The following is a 16,786-nucleotide window of genomic DNA, read 5'->3' on the forward strand; positions in this document are numbered from 1 at the left end:
GCTCAATCATAATATAGCAAAAAGAACAACTGGTGGACAGAATCCAGAACAATATCATACATTCACCCCAGTACAGAGATCTGGGCCTAAATCCATTGTTTCTTTGCTCACCATGCCATTCCAGTTTGGACCCAGCCATATGCAAATCAGTCTTGATACTGCACCCAATGAGAACAGTCCAGCCCGAACTGCCAGGCCAGGTCCTCCCTGGACCGGAATCAAGTATCCTAGGACCGGTTTCGGGCTTTCAGCCCTAATCAACCAGGATAGCTTGATTCCAGTGGCATGGAGAGCACAGGACTATTGTCTGAGCATACCTGTCCCACTCGGGGTGACAACTGCAAAAAGAACAATTGATGGACAGAAGGCAAAACAATGTCATACATTCACCCCAGTTCAGAGATCTGGGCTTAAATCCATCGTTTTTTGCTCACCATGCCATTCCAGTTTGGACCGAGCCATATGCAAATCAGTCTTGATCCTGAGCCCAATGTGAACAGTCCGGCCCGAACTTCCACGCCATATGTATTCAAGTGTCCTTTCATTCGGGAAGTGAACACAAAGCAGTACTCACTGAACTATGCACATAACATATTGCTCTTTGATATGCATGGTACATGTTCTTTGCAGCAGGCATATTACCCCTCGGCGCTACCTTAGATGAGTAAAACGGCCACTAGACAAAACATGCTCCCATCTCTCTCCAGCAGGTACATTGATCACCAAAGTTATCTTGGCACTTGTATTGTTGACCGAAACCTGCTGAATATACAAAGAACTTTGCAGTGTTTTTAAAACTCCTGCACTTGTACAAAACTGGTCCCCCCAAACTAAACTGCCCCCTACCCTTCCAGTCGCCCTGGGAAAAGCCTGCTCCTGCCCTTTCACTGCTCCAGTCCAGTCAGTACTCCTGCTCATGCTCGATCAACACGCCTGCTTCGTCAATTCCCCTGCCCCCTCCCTTCTCCTGGCCCCTCCCTTCTCCTGGCCCGTCACTTCTCCTGGCCCGTCACTTCTCCTGGCCTTTTCCCTTCTCCTGCCCTGTTCCCTTCTCCTGTCCTGTTCCCTTCTCCAGCCCTGTTCCCTTCTCCTGCCCTGTTAACCGCTCCTGCCCTGTTAACCGCTCCTGCCCTGTTAACCGCTCCTGCCCTGTTCACCGCTCCTGCCCTGTTCACCGCCCCTGCCCTGTTCACCGCTCCTGCCTTTTCACCGCTCCCGCCCTTTCACCGCTCCTGTCCTTTCACAGCCCCTGTCCTTTCACCGCTCACGCCCGGTTACTGCTCTAGCTCATGCCCCGTCACTTCTCCTGCCCCGTAACTTCTCCTGCCCCATCACCTCTCCTGCCCCGTCACCTCTCCTGCCCCGTCACCTCTCCTGCCCCGTCACCTCTCCTGCCCCGTCACCTCTCCTGCCCAGTCACCTCCCCTGCCCCGTCACCTCCCCTGCCCCGTCACCTCTCCTGCCCCGTCAATTCTCATGCCCCGTCACCTCTTCTGCCCCGTCACCTCTCCTGCCCCGTCACTGCCCCTGCCTCGTTCACTGCTCCTGGTTCGTTCACTGCTCCTGTCCTGTTCCCTGCTCCTGTCCTGTTCACCGCTCCTGCCCTGTTCACCACTCCTGCCCTGTTCACCGCTCCTGCCCTGTTCACCGCTCCTGCCCTGTTCACCGCTCCTGCCCTGTTCACCGCTCCTGCCCTGTTCACCGCTCCTGCTCTGTTCATCGCTCCTGCCCTGTTCACCTCTGCCCTTTCACCGCTCCTGCCCTTTTTACCGCTCCTGTCCTTTCACCGCTCCTGTCCTTTCACCGCTCACGCCCGGTTACTGCTCTAGCTCATGCCCCGTCACCTCTCCTGCCCCGTCACCTCTCCTGCCCCGTCACCTCTCCTGCCCCATCACCTCCCTGCCCGTCACCTCCCTGCCCGTCACCTCTCCTGCCCGTCACCTCTCCTGCCCGTCACCTCTCCTGCCTATCATGTCACCTGCCCGTCACTTCTTGTGCCCGGTCACCTCTCCTGCCCTGTTGCCTCTCCTTCCACGTCTCCTCTCCTGCCCTGTCTCCTCTCCTGCCCTGATGCCTCTCCTGCCCCATCACTGCTCCTGCCCCGTCACTGCTCCTGCCCGTTCACTGCTCCTGCCCCGTTCACTGCTCCTGCCCCGTTCACTGCTCCTGCCCCGTTCACTGCTCCTGCCCCGTTCACTGCTCCTGCCCCGTTCACTGCTCCTGCCCCGTTCACTGCTCCTGCCCCGTTCACTGCTCCTGCCCCGTTCACTGCTCCTGCCCCGTTCCCTGCTCCTGTCCCGTTCCCTGCTCCTGTCCCGTTCCCTGCTCCTGTCCTGTTCACTGCTCCTGCCCCGTTCACCGCTCCTGGTCCTTTCACCGCTCCTGGTCCTTTCACCGCTCCTGGTCCTTTCACCGCTCCTGGTCCTTTCACCGATCCTGTCCTTTCACCGCTCACGCCCGGTTACTGCTCTAGCTCATGCCCCGTCACCTCCCCTGCCCGGTCACCTCCCCTGCCCGGTCACCTCCCCTGCCCGGTCACCTCACCTGCTCCATCACCTCCCCTGCCCCGTCACCTCCCCTGCCCCGTCACCTCCCCTGCCCCGTCACCTCTCGTGCCCCGTCACCTCTCCTGCCCCGTCATCTCCCCTGCCCCGTCACCTCCCCTGCCCAGTCACCTCCCCTGCCCCGTCACCTCTCCTGCCCCGTCAATTCTCATGCCCCGACACCTCTCCTGCCCCGTCACCTCTCCTGCCCCGTCACCTCTCCTGTCCCGTTCCCTGCTCCTGTCCCGTTCCCTGCTCCTGTCCCGTTCCCTGCTCCTGTCCCGTTCCCTGCTCCTGTCCCGTTACCTGCTCCTGTCCCGTTACCTGCTCCTGTCCCGTTCCCTGCTCCTGTCCTGTTCACTGCTCCTGCCCCGTTCACCGCTCCTGGTCCTTTCACCGCTCCTGGTCCTTTCACCGCTCCTGGTCCTTTCACCGATCCTGTCCTTTCACCGCTCACGTCCGGTTGGTTACTGCTCTAGCTCATGCCCCGTCACCTCCCCTGCCCCGTCACCTCCCCTGCCCGGTCACCTCCCCTGCCCGGTCACCTCACCTGCTCCGTCACCTCACCTGCTCCGTCACCTCCCCTGCCCCGTCACCTCCCCTGCCCCGTCACCTCCCCTGCCCCGTCACCTCTTGTGCCCCGTCACCTCTCGTGCCCCGTCACCTCTCGTGCCCCGTCACCTCTCCTGCCCCGTCACCTCCCCTGCCCCATCACCTCTCGTGGCCCTCACCTCCCCTGCCCCGTCACCTCCCCTGCCCCGTCACCTCCCCTGCCCCGTCACCTCTCCTGCCCCGTCACCTCCCCTGCCCCGTCCTCTCTCCTGCCCCGTCACCTCCCCTGCCCCGTCACCTCCCCTGCCCCATCACCTCCCCTGCCCCGTCACCTCCCCTGCCCAGTCACCTCCCCTGCCCCGTCAATTCTCATGCCCCGACACCTCTCCTGCCCCTTCACCTCTCCTGCCCCGTCACCGCTCCTGCCTCGTTCACTGCTCCTGCCCCATTCCCTGCTCCTGTCCCGTTCACTGCTCCTGTCCCGTTCACTGCTCCTGTCCCGTTCACTGCTCCTGTCCCGTTCCCTGCTCCTGTCCCTTTCCCTGCTCCTGTCCTGTTCCCTGCTCCTGTCCTGTTCTCTGCTCCTGTCCTGTTCTCTGCTCCTGTCCTGTTCCCTGCTCCTGTCCTGTTCCCTGCTCCTGTCCTGTTCACCGCTCCTGCCCTGTTCACCGCTCCTGCCCCGTTCACCGCTTCTGTCCTTTCAGCGCTCCTGGTCCTTTCACTGGTCCTGTCCTTTCACCGCTCCTTTCCTTTCATCGCTCACGCCCGGTTACTGCTCTAGCTCATGCCCCGTCACCTCCCCTGCCCCGTCACCTCCCCTGCCCCGTCACCTCCCCTGCCCCGTCTCCTCCCCTGCCCTGTCACCTCCCCTGCCCCATCACCTCTCCTGCCCAGTCACCTCCCCTGCCCAGTCACCTCCCCTGCCCCGTCACCTCTCCTGCCCCGTCAATTCTCATGCCCCGACACCTCTCCTGCCCCGTCACCTCTCCTGTCCCGTTCCCTGCTCCTGTCCCGTTCCCTGCTCCTGTCCCGTTCCCTGCTCCTGTCCCGTTCCCTGCTCCTGTCCTGTTCTCTGCTCCTGTCCCGTTCACCGCTCCTGGTCCTTTCACCGCTCCTGGTCCTTTCACCGCTCCTGGTCCTTTCACCGATCCTGTCCTTTCACCGCTCCTGTCCTTTCACCGCTCACGCCCGGTTACTGCTCTAGCTCATGCCCCGTCACCTCCCCTGCCCCGTCACCTCCCCTGCCCGGTCACCTCCCCTGCCCGGTCACCTCCCCTGCTCGGTCACCTCACCTGCTCCGTCACCTCCCCTGCCCCGTCACCTCCCCTGCCCCGTCACCTCTTGTGCCCCGTCACCTCTCGTGCCCCGTCACCTCTCGTGCCCCGTCACCTCTCGTGCCCAGTCACCTCTCCTGCCCCGTCACCTCCCCTGCCCCATCACCTCTCGTGGCCCTCACCTCCCCTGCCCCGTCACCTCCCCTGCTCCGTCACCTCCCCTGCCCCATCACCTCCCCTGCCCCGTCACCTCTCCTGCCCCGTCACCTCTCCTGCCCGTCACCTCCCCTGCCCCGTCACCTCCCCTGCCCCGTCACCTCTCCTGCCCCGTCACCTCTCCTGCCCGTCACCTCCCCTGCCCCGTCACCTCCCCTGCCTCGTCACCTCCCCTGCCCCGTCACCTCCCCTGCCCAGTCACCTCTCCTGCCCCGTCACCTCCCCTGCCCCGTCACCTCCCCTGCCCGTCACCTCCCCTGCCCCGTCACCTCCCCTGCCCCGTCACCTCCCCTGCCCCGTCACCTCCCCTGCCCCGTCAATTCTCATGCCCCGACACCTCTCCTGCCCCTTCACCTCTCCTGCCCCGTCACCGCTCCTGCCTCGTTCACTGCTCCTGCCTCGTTCACTGCTCCTGCCTCGTTCCCTGCTCCTGCCTCGTTCCCTGCTCCTGTCCCGTTCCCTGCTCCTGTCCCGTTCCCTGCTCCTGTCCCGTTCCCTGCTCCTGTCCTGTTCCCTGCTCCTGTCCTGTTCCCTGCTCCTGTCCTGTTCCCTGCTCCTGTCCTGTTCACCGCTCCTGCCCTGTTCACCGCTCCTGCCCCGTTCACCGCTTCTGTCCTTTCAGCGCTCCTGGTCCTTTCACCGCTCCTGTCCTTTCACCGCTCCTTTCCTTTCATCGCTCACGCCCGGTTACTGCTCTAGCTCATGCCCCGTCACCTCCCCTGCCCCGTCACCTCCCCTGCCCCGTCACCTCCCCTCCCTCGTCACCTCCCCTGCCCCGTCACCTCTCCTGCCCCGTCACCTCCCCTGCCCCGTCACCTCCCCTGCCCCGTCACCTCCCCTGCCCCGTCAATTCTCCTGCCCCGTCACCTCCCCTGCCCCGTCACCTCTCCTGCCCCGTCAATTCTCCTGCCCCAACACCTCTCCTGCCCCTTCACCTCTCCTGCCCCGTCACCGCTCCTGCCTCGTTCCCTGCTCCTGCCTCGTTCCCTGCTCCTGCCTCGTTCCCTGCTCCTGTCCCGTTCCCTGCTCCTGTCCCGTTCCCTGCTCCTGTCCCGTTCCCTGCTCCTGTCCTGTTCCCTGCTCCTGTCCTGTTCTCTGCTCCTGTCCTGTTCTCTGCTCCTGTCCTGTTCTCTGCTCCTGTCCTGTTCCCTGCTCCTGTCCTGTTCACCGCTCCTGCCCTGTTCACCGCTCCTGCCCCGTTCACCGCTTCTGTCCTTTCAGCGCTCCTGGTCCTTTCACCGCTCCTGTCCTTTCACCGCTCCTTTCCTTTCATCGCTCACGCCCGGTTACTGCTCTAGCTCATGCCCCGTCACCTCCCCTGCCCCGTCACCTCCCCTGCCACCTCCCCTGCCCCGTCACCTCCCCTGCCCCGTCACCTTCCCTGCCCCATCCCCTCCCCTGCCCCGTCACCTCTCCTGCCCCGTCACCTCCCCTGCCCCATCACCTCCCCTGCCCCGTCACCTCTCCTGCCCCGTCACCTCTCCTGCCCTGTCAATTCTCCTGCCCCGACACCTCTCCTGCCCTAGTACCTCTCCTTTCCTGTCGCCTCTTCTGTCCGGTCACTGTGGTCACTGCTCCTGCCCAGTTCACTTCACTCCGTGTACAACATTGACAAAGGTGTCAAGTTCCCCATGTACTCTGTCTGGGGAAAGCTCCTCTCTAATCACCAACCCTGATCTCAGGGGCAGTTGATATGTTAAAGGCAGAGGGCGGGCGCATTGTCATTCTAAAGTGGCTAATCTGCCTCAATCGGAATGACAATGGCCTGCCCTCGGTCTGTGCGAGATCAGGGGGGCGGGGGCTGCTGCAGCCTCTGGAGTACAACAGAGAAGTGCGAGCAGCCCCTGGAGGCGGATCGGAAAGAAAAAAGTTATCATTTTAAAGTTGGACTATTCTTGCCGTCCTGGGACGCTTTTTTTGAAAGCAAGAAGTAGGGGAACGGACTGAACAATTTATGAGAAGTAGGGGCACGCCGTGCCCTTCCGTCCCCGCCCACTTCTATCACTGGTTTGCACATATGGCAGTGTAAAAACAAGCCAGCAAGTGACGCTTACATACAGGGGTGTAGCTTGGTAAGTTAGATGGGGTTGGGAGGGTTTGAACTTCATATTTCCCAACAATCACGCTGGTACATTCTCTGAGAAGCAGGGCAGGGCAGGAGGGGTGTTCAAGGGGCAGTAGGAAGGGAGAAGAGTGAAGATTGAGAGTAGGTACTTAAAACTCAGAGCCTCATTTATGAGGCCCTACCGGCACTTTTGCGCCACCAGAACGTCACTTTTTTGACACATTGTGCCACAGCATATTTATAAGGCCACGTAAAGCCACTTTACATGGCCTTTTAAATATATAAATATGTGCCCCTTTCACGCAAAAAAATATGTGAAAGAGGCGTTCCATGGCTGTTTCTGTGGGTGTTCCCACCCAAAACCCATGGAACCCAACACATTCCCAGATTTATGAGAAATCATAAACATGGGAATGCGTCAGAACCTAACACCACCCCAGGGATGGCGTTAGGAAAGCGCAACAAGGAGAAACGTTTTAATTTTTCCTTGCGCTTTCCTTTTTCTATGTGTGCTGCATTCTTTTGTTTTGACGTAGGGCAGCGCAGTAAGATTTCTTGCGGCCCTGCCCTACGTCAAACTCATAAATAGGGTTCTCAATATTTTGTAAACTAAGCATTTTTAGACATTTAAAACAGACGAGTGTGTGAATTTGTCTGCATTGGAAACAAGCACAGCAGTGTGTTCATTACACGACACACATCTATAGAAAGGAGACCAATATAAAATTCTGAGGGTTAAAGAATATTGCCCCCCCAAAAAAGAAATCATAAGAAGAAAAGGGATTATGCTAAATGAGATTGAAAACATTCCAGCTATAAAACACACACTGTTTTGAAGTCCTCACTAACACAATGATACACCTTTGCACATATTGAAGGCTACAAAAATCACAAAACAGCAAAGAAAATGACATATTTATCATGATGAAGACTAATACAGATGAACTAAAACATAGGGGTCTATTACGGACCACCACCGTAATGGAATGCAGGACTGTACGCAAGGGGTGCGGCGGTCTCGCACCTGCAATCAAGATGCCACAGCCACCGTGGCGGTGGCATCCCCTATTCTCAGCATTGTGGCGAACGGTGCTCACAGCACCGCCCGCCACAATGCTGGGAATGCATGTCGTGTACTGGCCTGTGCAAGGTGACAGGTACCGCGCGGTGGCTGCCACTTTGTCCATGCCAATGCAGGGAGGTACCATAGGTACCCCCCATGTGCAGCCCCCAACTTCCTGGGGGCCAGCTACAGGCCCCCAAAGGCAAAGACTGCATGCCTTTCCATGGCTGCAACGCCGCCATGGAAAGGCACATCTTCGCCTGCATGCTAATATGGATGGCGATGTCTTGCAGACACCGCCACCATGTTAGACCCCTTTTCCGCCTGGTCGACTCGTCGATGGGTGAAAAAAGAGGCGGGCAGTCTTCCCATCCCCCACGGACCCCCCAGCCATTATAATATGGCAGGGGTCATTCCTGCGAGGATGGCGGGCATATCGCCCCCGCCGGCCCACTGGTGGCTACCGCCGGCCCAGCAGGGGCGATCCGCCCACCATCCTAATAAGCCCCTTAGCGTGCAAAGTCGATAGATCAACTTGCGAAATAACAGCTGAAATATGAGAACCGTAGAAGCCTACGTATAAATGAGATGTATTTAATGGAAATGCCACTGATATATAGATTCTCCCTCGATCAGAATTTATCTAGGGAATTAGTTTGATGTGTGAATGATGGGACGTGATGTCTATGTCTTAAAAAAGTTAATATAGGCGTGTCATGTATTATGATAGTGATTGAATATTTGGCAGTAAATATAAAAGTGATTCATTTTGATATTACAATAGGAATGTATGTGTCATAAATAATTATGCAACATTGTATGGCAGTAAATATAAAAGTGATTCATTTTGATATTACAATAGAAATGTATGTGTCATAAATAATTATGCAACATTGTGATTCCCAACTTTCTTATTAATGAAGAATACGTTATCATGAAGAGAAAAAGTAATTAAACTCAGAGATGTCAATCTGTTCTAAGACAATATCAGTGTCATTTTTGAATAGGTGGTTGAGTTTAGGCCATGGCCCAAATTGAATATCAATCCAGCCCAAGTGCTCCCTCTGCCCCGTTAAGCGCGCTCGTTGTCTGTACATACCTGGGTCGAACCAGGTCCAGGCTTTCAGAGAATTTGTTGCCAAGGAAGAGTTCCACTGCCTGCATGCACTCATCCAGGGAGCTCACCAGGTCCAACGAGGGGCAGCTGTGGAGCAAAGCAGGCAAACATAAGTTCTACTACTGAGGAGTACAACAGAGGGGGCTTATCAGGCCCACACCCATATCCTCTATTTGGGCTGCCCCGACAACAGCAACTCCTGACTCATAACCAATTGTGGATCTCAATTAGAGGTCGATGTTGGTTTCTCTGGCTAGCACTTTGCAGACCTCCAAAGTTTCAAAGAGCCACATAAGTGGATCACCCTGGCCAGATTTTCAAGTCTGGCTGGGTAGTTCAGCTGTAGCCCTACCTTATGTTATCAACAGAAAAAAGGGTTTAAAACTTACTTCTAAAAGTGGGGCTTTGTCTGCACACTTCTACTGATGAGAATGCTTGTATTGCGATTTTGCCTTGAGGGACATTTTATGCTCAGTACAACAGGACTGAGTGGGTTATAGTGACAAGTCATTGATCAAGGCTCTAGACAAGTGATGCTCATAGTAGGCACTCCTCGCCTTTATGTGCGCTCCCCTGGTCATAAGCAGCACCAGCCTACTGTTCAATCAACTCAGCACTAACATTAAAATATGTTCTATAAATGTGCAAGTGTTTATTTAAATATGAAGTGCCGTTAAAGAAAGGAAGTAACTAAGGTGTCCTGCAATGTTTAACTCTAGGGACACCTTCATTCATAAAGACATCTTGCAGCAATAGTGTAAAAATATGGTAAATTCTTCAAAATTCTGTGTATTTTATTAACACGCAGGACGGTTTCACATCAGTTAATCAGTAGATCAGATTATATCAGCGCATCGAGAAGTATTATTTTAAAAGTGATCATTTTCAAACATGAATTTAGAAACATTTAGGATTCCCACTGCATCCGACAGCAATGCCCACAGTGAACTAAGAGGCAGGTCAGTTTGCCCCTTGGGTGGCCTAGGTTACTATTATACGTGAACAACATTATAGTTTGATAAATCAATTACAGGAAAGCTTTTTACACAGCGCACATCCTGAAGTTATGTATTTCGAGGTCCATGTGAGAATGAAGAAAAAGGAGGGGAAATGAAATAAAACTATTACCTAGGATGATACAATTTGGTCAGGTGGGGAAGCCAAGATTGGTCCTAGGTTTTCCGTTTCCACATTGTGCAATTCAATTTAGCCACTAGATTTACATGCTTCGCTTTCCCTATAGTCACCTTAACTCCACCCAATTTGACCCCCAACCACCATAACATGGAGAATGTGGAGGCTGAACGAGTGGGCACTGCAGGATAGGGGAGTGGTAGGTGCCCTGTCGGGCGAGTCCAAATTCTATTTTGAGGAAAATGTGGAAATGATGTCCTTCCAGGTCACACTTTGGGGGGCGCGCAAAACCGAGCTCCATGACAAAAAGCAGAATGATATAGCCTACTGGAAGAGACAGAAAGAAAGGGAGGTGCAGGAGATGGAGTGACGGCTCCCTGAGTTAGAGGCAGAGTGGATGCAAGGAGGAGACCCCTGGATATACCTCCAGTTGGATGCACTTGGGGAGCAGTACCATAATCTTGCTTACAACGCAGCGCAGGCTTAATACCTCCGCGGAACTATACAAGACGCACTCGTCTTGTATAGTTCCGCTGAGGTATTAAGCCTGCGCTGCGTTGTAAGCAAGATAAGGCAGGCCATCTCTTGGTGTGGTTGGGTAGGAGAGAAGAGAGGGCACGATAGGTGGGCGAGGTGTGCAACAAAGAAGGTGAGATAGACAAAATGGATAAGGACATAGCAGAGACGTTTGCTTGTTACTATCAACTGCTCTACAGGGCTAGGCGAGATAGTTCAGACACAGATATTGAGGCCTTCTTAGGGGGAAGTCCCGCTACTACTACTAGATGCGAACGACTGCAAGACCCTGGAGGGCGACATCCATGATTGAGGAAATAGGGGAGGCATTGGGGGTGATGAATTGAGGGAAGGTACATGGGGCATGTGATTTCCTGGTGGAACTGTTTAAACGCATTGCCCCACTTCTCAAACCGCACCTTCTTAATATGCATCAGGCAGCTAGGAGAGAAGGCCAGCTCCAACCAGATTTCAATCATGCCAGCATTGTGGTGGATCGCAAGCCAGATAAACCCAAAGATTACTGTCCACTGTAAAGGCCTATCTCTTTCCTGAATACAGAGAGTAAGTTGTTGGCCAAGATGCTGGCTATCAGATTAGATAGAGTTATCACTTTCTTTGGATCAGATGGGCTTTATGCTGGGCCAAGCCACTTAACTCTACCTCAGATGGCTTCAGGTGGGGTTGGATAGAATGAGGAGGGGCAGAGAGGCTAGAGCCATCCTTTTATTAGATGCTGAGTAGGCCTTTGATTCTATAGCCTGGTCCTATCTCCATGCGAGGTTGCAGTGCTTTGGGTTTGGGCCTAAGCTCTGTGAACAGGTCGCCCTACTCTATGGAGCCACTATGTCAGCCGTGAGAGTGAATGGGGTGTGCCGGTTTTGAACACGGTCCTGGAAGCGCGACGGGAGCCTGGCGTACTCACATCAGACTCGTTCATGGCTCACTCTCACCATTTTTTATTGAGATTGGCACACATGGGTTATCGGACACTGGATCCATACAGTGTATGCTGTACTCGACTCGGATATTAACATTTTGGAAACATTGACCCTGTGAATGGGTCATTGATCATTTTCTGACACACTAAGTAAAGACTCACTGTTGTTGTTTGGGACACTGACCGGTGCTGACCTCTGTGCCACTTGCCTCTGCCTACAGGTGTTTGGGGGCCGCCACCGCCAGAGAGGCATCGCGGACTACAACTCCCGTCATTACTCGCAGCGCGCACGCTGCTGCCACGTTAATCAAGCACCAGGAGTCTCTCAAAAGGACCACTGGGCTCCCGCACCACAGGAGCTCACTGTTGTTGTTTGGGACACTGATCGGTGCTGACCTGTGCTGCCACTTGCCTCTGCCTACCGGTGTTTGGGGGCCGCCACCGCCAGAGAGTCATCGCGGACTACAACTCCCGGCATTACTCGCGGCGCACACGCCCCTGCTGCGTCAATCAAGCACCAGGAGGCACTCAAAAGGACCACCGGGCTCCCGCACCACGGGACGCGCGCGAGCGGCACCGGGCCAAGCCCGGGCCAAGGGCCCGTCTGAGCCCGCCGAGACCGAAGGAGGCTGGGCTGGGCCACCTTATTGATAATTTAATCTGTGTAAGCTGTTTTTCGGTTTGTTGGTATTACCGTTTAGATTGTTTTTTACACTGTTTTTATACAGCTGGGGTAATGATTAGAAACAAGCGTAAGGGAGGAGGGGGGCCTGGTGCAGTGGGTACACTGGATGCGTCCTGTCGCAGGCTGAACCCGTTTTAATTCACAAGATTCAGCTGACAGAAAGAAGACTCTCTTTAGAGCCTCAGAGTCTCTCCATTGGAACCATACCAATTGTTATACCTTCTGCATCTGAACACCCTGAAGTTACAGTCTGCCCCCCCCCCAACCGAGTCAAACTCCCTTGGAGCATCAGCAAAACGAGCCCCCCCCCCTGCTAGACTGTTTAGTTAGCACTTCTCCCATTTCATGTGATTCCATTGCCAATACATTAACCCGCCAGTTAAGGAATTCTGTAGCCGTAGGTGGGGAACACGATCAGAAAAAAAGGAAAGCGCGCGCCCTCCCAAAAACAACCCAACAGGCATCCAAAATGGTGAAAATGAAGTCTGTGCCTTGTGGGCGCGAGGGAGGCTTGAATGATGTGATTATTCCAGATGCTCAGGGAACAAGCAGACCTAGTAATGCAAGTGGTATTAATGAGACTGAGCTCCTAAATAGAGTCGAGGAAAAACTATTGGCCCTTTTAGATCCGCTAATAATAAAATTGGCCGGTATTGATAAGAGACTGGCCATAATAGAGCGGCATCTACTTAGTACTCCTGATCCCCCCAGTAGACAAGGCCACGGACTAGTGGGCATGGTAGAGTCCAGACAGGAGAGGATTGATGATACTAGATCATTAACAGGTGTAGCTACCCTAATTCCCCATGTTGAGGAAAGGGCGCCCACGACCAACTCCCTAGTAATTCCAACATCAAACACTAACACAACCCATAGAGCGGGCTTAGTTAGTCCTCTGGCTCCTTTGCAACCACAGTGGGGGGATGTGAATGCTTGTATGCTCTTGCATCTTCCACCGGATGCAACCCCCTACACAGTTGTATTGGCAAATGTACCACTGCCCCTCCTAACACACATGAGCACTGGTCATTGCTTAAGAACAAGTCCCTACATTTGTTAAACACTAGACTAGGGGTAGGGAACGCACTATTTAGTGAATTTAAAATGGTGCGAAGAATTCCCTGGATTGGCAAATCCCCAAAGGCTCTTATGGGAGATTGCGTGGTCCTAAGTTTTAGGTCCCCGTGATTGGTTCAGGAAATTTTGGACAGGTCTGGGACTGGTTACTTAACCAAGGATGATATTAGTATACTTCCCTTGGATTTCTTTTATCAGCCGCGTGGTAACGATGTTAGAGGTAGGGGAGCTCTGAGGGACGCTTTTTTCGAACAAGGCATCTATAACTATGCGGTACCCACATGCAACAGGTTTGAAGTATTCTCTACTGTAGAGGATATAGATTGACTTGGACGCAATTCAAGTGCCACTAGTCATATTGTGCACAAGGTTATCCGTATACCAGCAACCCACAATAATGGTGTATCCTTATTAACACCATTAAACGAAAATAGGATGGATAGATCCCCGGGTAACAATATGGTGTGTGAAGAAGGGGATTGTGGTTTACTGCAACTGAGTATTATGTTGGGTGAGGGGGTCCCAGGGATTGTTCATGCAGAACATCTAGAGCCTATGGCGTGTAAAGTAAATAAGTCTTATTTTGGCCCCGATTTGAAACTAGTCTCCTGGAATGTAGCAGGGTTATGTTCTAAGATAACCTCAGTGGATTGGTCTACTTTTATTGAAGGTCATGATATAATGACCTTCCAGGAAAACTGGGCCTTGGACCATGTCTACCGCCAGGGTTTTATAAATTTTTCTAAACCGGCTCTAGGAGGACAGAGGGCAAGACCTTTGGGGGGCCTAACAACTTGGGAAAGGCAGTCCGACTGTTACAGGGTGGACGAACTGTTTATCGATAGCAGGGATAATCTAATAATAAGACTACAGATGTTAGAAGTCCCTGAATTGTTGCTTATTAATGTTTATGCTAGGGGTACGCAAGGTGGGAAAGCCTCCCCCACTGTAGCTCTCCTAGATATTTTTTAAATGACTATAAGGGTGTAAACAATATTATAATAGCTGGAGATTTTAATTGCTCTTTTGAGCCCATTGGTGATAATGATGTCAACATCAGCCTTGAGGAGGACGCCCAGTGGAATATACCACATTTGGATATTCCTCCCATTTAAAAATGGACTGGGGCAGCCCTGCAGTTAAAAGTGTTTTGCTTGGAAGAGGGGGCAATGGCTGTAAACAGAAGATCCCCTTCAGATAGGCAGGGCTCACATACTTTTAATAACGGGTTGCGAAGTAGTCGCACTGACTTTATTTTCCTTAATAAGGAACTTTGGCCCTCCCTATTAGATGTGGTAGTTTGGGAGCGGGCTGAGAGCGACCACAACCCTCTAGTACTCTCTATGCAGCTCAAAGGCATTCCTATCATTGATAAGCAGGTGCCGAGAACTGCTCATGTAGAAGTCCACATAAGAAATGACGCAAGGAGGGTTAAATGGACTAAAGTTATTAACAATGTAGAGCATTTACAACAGATGAGGGAGCTAGTGACGAGTGCATTAGCTATTCTCCAAAAGTGTGCAACCCAGGAGGAGGTGAACACAAAGGTTGCACGGGTCCACAACGAATTGTTTAGTAAGCTAAAAGGCTTTTTTATTACCTTGGGTAAACAATCCAAGAGCCGATCTGGCGCCAAGGCTGCCACCCTGGTATGGTGAATCATGTAGAGAAGACTCTTAGCAAGGGCCATAAGATCTAAAAACCAGGAAGATATAAGAAAGGCTAGAGAGGGGTATAAGTTGGCCCAACAGAAAGCAAAAAGGAAATGGGATGACCAATATTGGGTAGAGCTGCATAAGGCTTGCACAGGGAGAAGCATGGTTGCTTTTTGGCATCTTGTGAAATGGGGCAGGGGAGATTTGAATCGGGTGCCAGAAAACCATGTATCTCCCGCGCATTGGGTATCCTATTTTAAGACCCAGTTTGCAATTACAAACCCCTCTCAGGAAATATATGAATTGCCACTTTCTGAATCTTTTCTGTATTTTACTAAAAAAGAGGTGGAAACAGCACTTAAATTAGTCCCAAGAGGCAGGGCACCCAGGTTAGACTGTATTCCTGCGGATCTGTTCCTTCACGATATAGATATCTGGGCACCCTATATCCAGCTCCTTGTGAATGCCATCGCTAGTGGAGCTACCATGCCCGATACTTGGTCAGGAGCAGAAATCCTCCCGATTTTTAAGAAAGGTGACCGCTCTAACCCGGGTAACTATAGGCCGATAAGCCTCATTGACTGTATACAGAAAGTTTCAGCTAGAATGGTACTGTGTCGAATCCAGGCCTGGATGGAGGAATTTGACATTTTGTCACCGTTTCAGGCGGGTTTCCGCTCATGTACCAGCACCATTGACCAGGTTTTTAGGTTTATTTTAGTTTACTGGCGTGTGGAAATTTTAGGTGGGGGTACAATTTATGCTGCATTTGTCGACCTCAAGTCGGCTTTTGACCTTGTTCCCCGTGCCAAAATGTGGAGAACCTTTTTGGAACTAGGTATGCCACTTGAAATCTTGGCTTTTTTAGTTACTTTACATGATGCAAATTATGCCCAGGTACGCTGGGACACGCAAGGGAGTGTTACGCAAAGGTTTCCTATAGCTAATGGGGTTCGACAGGGGTGCGTTTTAGAACCAACCCTTTTTCCACTGTATATTAATAGGGTAGTCCAGTACTTCCAGAATTTCCCCACTGATGCTCCTACCTTAGCAGGCCTGAAAATCCCCCCTGCTTATGTTTGCAGACGACACTCCCTAATACTTTCCAAGACCCAGAAGGGTCTACAGTCTGCTTTGCTGAGATTTGAGGAGTTTTGTCAGGACCATGATCTCCTAGTGAATGTGGAGAAAACAAAATGTATGGTCCTACATAAGCACAAGGTGATTAATGGTAGAGTAGAAATGAAGGAAGGTAATTCTGGAACAGACCAAGAACTTTACTTATGTGGGGGTAACAATTGGCAGTAAACTTAGTTGGAAGCCTCAGATCAATCTACTGACTCTTAGGCATGCTCAGCTGTCAGGTGCCCTGTTGAAGGAGCAGCAACTTTCATACACCAAACCTGTTGCTCCGGTTTTAAAAATCTATAATACAAAAATTAGTGCCTCGGTCTTGTATGGGGCCAAATTGTGGGGCTCCCCTCATAACAGCCCAAAATAAATCCCTGAGAGTATTGACTGGTCTTCCTCAGTCAACTCCCTTATTGCCCCTATTTTTTGATCTTGGATGTTATTCTATAAGAAGATACGGCACAATTCAGACCAGTAGCGGACTGGAGAAGACTCTGGGTCACCCCGAAGCTCTCCCAGTATGCACAAGCACTTCTGGAAGTTAGGGAGGCTGATAGCATGCATGAAATTCCATGGCTGAGATGAGTAAAAGTTACTTTGTCAGAGATGGGAATGAGTAGACAGTGGGTAAATCCCATGGAAAACTCCTTTCCTTCTAAGAGTGAATATAAGTCAGCATATTGGAATATGATCAAAATGAAGCGCTTCTCTGCCCTTACTAGATCATCGTTATCCAGAGACTTTTTAGAACACAAGTATGAAGTAAAGTATGAAAAGTACTGGGATTTTATCACCTCCAAAAAAGATAGGAAAATGTA

The 16,786-nt window shown here is 52.5% G+C and overlaps 1 protein-coding gene across 1 annotated transcript in view; it reads right to left on the minus strand.

Moving 5' to 3' along the window:
• The window catches only part of LOC144826407 (tetratricopeptide repeat protein 39A-like), a 193,987-nt gene that overhangs the window by 54,255 nt on the left and 122,946 nt on the right, over positions 1 to 16,786 (minus strand). Inside the window, exon 2 of the mRNA XM_078684720.1 lies at positions 8,813 to 8,917. Coding sequence (XP_078540846.1) covers positions 8,813 to 8,917 — 105 coding nt within the window. The remainder of the gene's footprint in view (positions 1 to 8,812; positions 8,918 to 16,786) is intronic.

Source organism: Lissotriton helveticus, chromosome 1_1 (genome assembly GCF_964261635.1).
Source record: "Lissotriton helveticus chromosome 1_1, aLisHel1.1, whole genome shotgun sequence".
NCBI classification, from domain to species: Eukaryota; Metazoa; Chordata; class Amphibia; order Caudata; family Salamandridae; genus Lissotriton; species Lissotriton helveticus.